Below are 6000 nucleotides of genomic sequence, written 5' to 3'. Positions count from 1 at the left end.
TCCAGTCCTGCTTTTTTTTTCTTTTTCTTTTTTACTAAGTCCACCATGTTCCTGAATGAATGCGGAAAGTGGTGGCGGGGCCCTGCTGCTGCTCAGCCGACCTTGGTGGTCTCGGCATCTGCACAGACAAAGAGCGCGAAGAAAAATAGAGAAGGACATGGGAGACATAAGAGAGAGAGAGAGAAAAGAAAAACAAGACGAGAGCAAGACATGTATACGGAAGTGCAGCACCCACACATCCACTGCAGAAGGATAAAGATAAAGGATACATGTATGTTGGATAGGGAAATTGAGGTCAATCAGAACTTAAATTAAGCTAAGGAAGTCAAAGAGCGTCAGTTGCTCTCTGCCAGTCAAGGCGCAGCAGGTACTTATGGCATCTTTCCTTGAAGGACTGCAGCTGTTGTGGGTGCGGTGCAGATCGCAAGACATGTCCAGGCAGGCTGTTCCACGTTGGAATGGCGCAATCGGGGAACCCAATGCAGAGGCTGCTTCGGGTGCGTGCTGGGAGTGTGTATTTTAGCTGGTTATGGTGTTGATGAGCAATCTTAGTAGCCAGCCTAGTCGATGGTCTGCACGGAGGGGGTGGGTCGGCTGGGGCTGGTAGAATGGCCTTAAAAGGGGATTCGTCGGGGGAAGATACGTTAGCTTGAAGAGGAGCGACAGGGATGCAGCCATTCTGCGGTGCTCCAGGCTGGCAAGCCAAACTCCCGGGCCAATGATCTTTAGCGCCCTGTCCTGCATCTTATCCAGGCGGGAGGTACTGGAGCCTATCCACACCAAGGAGCAATACTCCATCGGAGGGCGGAAGAAACCCTTGTACACAGTTGTGCGACCTCTGGCGTCTATACGGGGGCAACCTTGGCACGGAAGTGGAGCCGCTGAGCAACTTTGGTTGCAATGGAGTGGAAGTGAGTTGAGAAAGACAGCTGGGTGTCAAAGGTGACACTGAGAGCGGTGTTCCAGCCTTGCTGCTACCCACAGTCAACTAGCGATTTGTGTCCAGGCACAAGGGGCACATGAATGTGGCTAATGGGGTTTCTTTACACAAGTTATGCCAGTGGTTGTGAGACTAATACGCTCGACCTCACCGTTAGACGCTGCATCTGCCTGCGCAGTGTATTGGGTGGTAGCGGCCGTCGTGATCTGTGGCAATCCAAGAAGTGCGAACACTGGGGTGTGCGCTGGTGCTAGCCTTGGCGCATATGCTCGAAAAGCAATTGCCAGAAGCATACAAACCATTTGTTGTCTGGTGATTGCCTATGGCTATGGGCATGAAAGTATTAGTCACTATGAACGATGCGTGGTGCTCTGTGTCGTGTGCACAAACCTTATCACAAACAGTTCCTTGGTTTCTGCTCCATTTCTTTATCCACAGACTTTAATATGCCTGGAACATGCCAGAAAAAGTAACAAATTCTGTCAATGTTCTGCCGGCATTATCCGCCACGGACTAGCTGGTGCAGCGAGCAAACTAGACTCACGCGATCACATGTCATTGATACAGATCCATAGCTCCACAGGTTTAGCCACAAAGGAGGTGGAGGCAGGGGAGGGGTTGGTACTCTCCTGCATGGTAAAGTGAGTTTCGCGGATAAAATCACTGCTTAGTACTTTCCCCCGAGGTCCAATGATTATACTGTTGTAACAATTTTCAGGAGGAGGGGGGGGGGGGCAGTACACATGTATGCGACACAGAGCAGAGTTTCAAACAACCGTGAACACAGATTGACGTAAGCATGTACATGTACATGTATATGCTGCACTGCGCATGACCCGGGTTGAAAGAAGACCTCGCGTCTATGGGGACCGCCCTATGGAAATCTGAATATGAAATAGAGAAATCGACTCGGGTCCTCTATACGTGAGCAGCCACCTATGTTCCATTACACAAGCTGTCGACCCGGTTTGAACTCGACTCGGGTTGGAAATTCTGATGAGAACACAGCATAGCTTTATGGCACAAATCAACACAGTTGCTTTACCCTAGGATCTAGTTGGAGGAACAACACAACTAAGAGATGACACTAAGTGTCCCTATAGCAGTACTGCTGCATGCACTGTATCACCGTATCAATGCATGGCACTGCGTATACGACTGCTGGTCCGGTACACCGGGGTATCTGCCCTGAATAGCTCGCTGTTGTCCGAAACCCGTTGTATATTTGAAGACATTCGTTGGAGCTGTGTCGCTTTGGCAATCTCCAGGTTGTGCGATACTGTAGATATTCGCTAACTTCATCCCTAGTTAACATACTTAGATTTGGTAACATTATAAACGGATAGCCGAGCTAAGATGGGTGCGAGACTTCAGCGAGCTCTATGCTGCTCTTTGGTAACTGTGACCTGCTGCTTTTTGGTGATATCGTTTACACCGGAACTAGTTGCAGAACTTTCCAGCAATCCTTTGCAAGTGGTGTCTCGGCTGATCATGCGTTCACAATACCACCGAGGAAGGAATGATACGGGACTGAACGAGGGCGCAAATATGACCTTGAAGACCTCTTCGTCCAGGTCTGGATCCAGTGTTGCTCAAAAGAAATCGCCCTCCACAGCAGCCTCACCTACAAACCAGACGGCGACATTGCTCAGTGGCCTGAATGCGTTCGAATGCACCAAGCAGACGTCTTGGATAAACCAGTGTGCGAAATCCTGCGTTTCCGGATCCGGTCCAGTACCACGTATAGCTCACGTCATACAGATTGGTGACAAGATGGGATTTACGCAATGGCTTTCGATTACGTCCGCAATAAAATTCCTTCATCCTCGGGTAGTGTTTCTGCACCACATAGGCAAACTCAGTACATGCTGGGCAAGGCGTATTCAAAGTCATCCTCTTGTGCAGCTGAATGAGGTCCAACGTAGTTCCTTGCCCACAGCGCTGAACGGAGCCACTGTTCAGTTTCTCGCCCATCTGTCTGATTTCATGCGCACAGCAGCTCTGTGGCAGTATGGAGGGGTTTACATGGATGTTGATGCAATCCTGACCAAGCCATTCGATCCCCTGTTGACGGCCGAAGCAGTGTTCTCCCGGCAAATAGACGGCACGATAGGGAATGGGCTGATCGTGGCGCGCAAGAATTCCTGCTTCATGTGTGCGTACAGTCAGCGAATGTGCAAGGACTATGATGGTTCTTGGGCAAAGCATAGTGTGCTCGCCGTCACCTCGCTACTGGGGAATGCCAAACGGTATCCGGCCGTGACTGTTCTGCCCCACAAATCGGGCTTTTTCCCCTACAGTTGGTACGTGAACGACCTGACATTACTGTTCAGGCGCGACGCGAAGGACTCCAGTTTCAGTCCGGGCTCCGTTTACGCCATTCACCTGTACAACAGTGCGTTGCAAACACATGGCATGGCCAGCGCTTCACAGTACTCTGCCATAGGCGCCAGTAAGACACCATTCGCATTAGCTGCAAGGAGTGTTTTGCCACCGTCATTCAACGCTAGTTATGCAGATGAAACAAAATGTCTCCAGATCCCTCTTGCATAGTCCATTACCCAAATTTCGTACCATTATTTCCTTCCCAGTTGTACTGGACATTAATTACACCAGAGTACAATCTTATGAACTATTCTCAAACGAAGTACATGTGCACAGATTGTGCCTATCTCTACGCTCTCTAAAACCAATTCTGTTATAGATGCCGCCTCTGAAAGGTTAGCAATGCCCATCATTTGCATTGTGCAGTTTTAGACACGGCAGTGTACTGGGCACCGGCGAATTATGCCGGCATAATTATTGGCATAATTTGGAGGTTGAACATTTGGAGCATAATGAGGCATCCTTTCGGAGGTAGGAGCATAACTACATGGTTGTACCACAATTCCAGTATGTAAGCTACACAATTGTGTACAATGCACCTGATCAGTGCTGGTGGTCCGCATGGTAAAGGGTTCGGAGTAGCCCTTTTCCAAAGATGCTGGCCACTTTTTCGCAACTTTCCGTTGTTTTGCAAGAAATCGCAACTTTCTTCATTTTCACAAACTACTTCACAACTTCTCCGAAAAGGTGTGCAGAGAAGCGCGCTGGATCGAGACCATCGACTGTGCAAGCTATGGTTATTGTTCTAATAATAAAAATGAGGTATAGGTGATGTTCGGTCATGGTGGAAGGAGAGGTGGAGCTACGGGAGAGGTGAGCTGATTTTTCGCAGGGTGAGGGTGACATCGGTTGGACGAGTATGACGATTACGAAGACAGTTGAACATGATAATTTTCAAAGGTAACTCAAACTAATTTAGCAATGAAAAAATCTTTTTACAAAAGAAATCAACTAATGAATAGAAGGAGTTATGTTTTCTCTTTCCATGTTGATTTCTAGCATGCGTGGTCATCTTGGTATGGGGATATTCATGTATTTTGTTGTACTAATGGCCACTTACAAGTACGAAAAGGCACAATTTTCCGAACTTTGAGGCTCCATAAGTACAACAAAGTGAGTATGTATCCCTGCGTGCCAAAGCATAATATGAGGATTTCGCGAGCATAATGCGAGAATCCATGAAAGCATAATTCCATGATTTCGCGAGCATAATCCGCCGGAACCTACAGTGTACCCTTGTGGACTACACATTGTACATTCGTATCCTGTGTAAATCATTAGCTTGAAGCTGACTGCCAACACCCTGATGTTCAGGCATCACGACGTTTTTTCAAAGGGTGCAGTCGGAGATCCAGCCTTTGGAAAGCGAAAAGTAACCAGAATTAAACAGTGTGATTTATTGGTTTGATCGAATTAGCATACGAATACTCAACTACTGTTAAACCTGTGTTTACCGGACCATGTACCAAACGGAATCCTCTATTAGCCGGACAAATTGTCTTGCACCAAAGTGCTGTGGATCCAATGTTCCCCCATGGACCAAGCACCAAGGGCGTCCGGTTAGCACAAGGTTTACTGTATGTGGAAGCGTTGATTTACTATTTGATTGAGTTATTGTAATTCAAAGCGTGACTGGCAAGATTGAAAAACTAGAGAAAGCCAGCAAAATGCAGAAAAATTCTTTAAAGAAGAAAACGTGAAGTACGTACCGTATTTCCGCAAATAAAAGGCCGTCCTCGTATGCAACGCCTTCCTCGTATACATGTACATGTACAAGGTCGGGGCAGGGGGCGATTGAAAAAATAAAAGACCGTCTCCGATTAGAAGACCGGGCCTACTAAATGAGTTTTTGTTCTTGTGTTAAAAATAGAAGACCGTGCTCAAACTGTGGAAAAAAATAGAAGACCGTGCTCAAACTGTGTAGAAGAAAATGGAAGAACGGGGGTAAAACTGTGTGGCGAGAAATAGAAGACCGGGGTCAAACTGGGTTGAAAGAATAAAAGACCGTCCTCGAATACAAGACTGTCCTCGATTATAAGGCCGGGTTAGGACGAGGTTGAACAAAATAGTAGACCGGCCTACTATTTGTGGAAATACGGTATTATTGAATCTGTAGAACGAAGAACATGTAGCAGGTGATATTTAAAAAGCAGTACATGTATTAGATCTATGCAGGAAAATTGGAACCAGAACTCGGGACATTGGCTGCTCTGATAAGTACTCACAGCGAAGGCGGTAAGAAACGTTAGAGCGACTTGGACGGGCTCGAGTGCGCTCTAATAACCTGAGGCAATCTATAGGATGCGAGGCAGCTGTTGTTTGATATTAAACACTTGAAAGCATCTCTCTTCTTGTCTCATATTGGAGATCCTTCCGAGATGTTATGGCCTTTGGGAGATCCTCAAAGATTATCTTTTATTAGTGTACATGAAGCCGGATTCTGCAGCGCAGCACAGATTACAGCGTTCGCACAGACACGGATATCTATTAGCTATACACAATGATGTTACCTCCAAAAAATGGTCGCACGTCAACTACATGTACATGTACATGTAAGTACTTGGGCGACAGCAATAATTATGACATGGACATGTAGGTAGGGATCGGCGGATTCTGCTCGAAAAGGTGGCAGATTCTGCTCGAAAAGCAGTGAAATTGGCAGAACCATACAAACC

The 6000-nt window shown here is 47.0% G+C and overlaps 1 protein-coding gene across 1 annotated transcript; it reads left to right on the top strand.

The window, feature by feature from the left end:
* The first annotated feature begins 2245 nt into the window (after positions 1-2245).
* LOC135826108 (uncharacterized) lies at positions 2246-4046 on the top strand. The gene has a single exon (XM_065338746.1). It carries the CDS (start codon positions 2297-2299, stop codon positions 3491-3493), a length of 1197 nt encoding a protein of 398 aa, XP_065194818.1. The 5' UTR covers positions 2246-2296; the 3' UTR covers positions 3494-4046.
* Positions 4047-6000: the final 1954 nt, after the last annotated feature.

Source organism: Sycon ciliatum, chromosome 10 (genome assembly GCF_964019385.1).
Source record: "Sycon ciliatum chromosome 10, ocSycCili1.1, whole genome shotgun sequence".
NCBI classification, from domain to species: Eukaryota; Metazoa; Porifera; class Calcarea; order Leucosolenida; family Sycettidae; genus Sycon; species Sycon ciliatum.
This window is presented reverse-complemented; position numbering and strand designations above follow the sequence as displayed.

What these genes read in the sequence shown, in the direction of transcription:
- LOC135826108 (XM_065338746.1), top strand. Translation starts at nt 2,297, where the DNA reads ATGGGTGCGAGACTTCAGCGAGCTCTATGCTGCTCTTTGGTAACTGTG.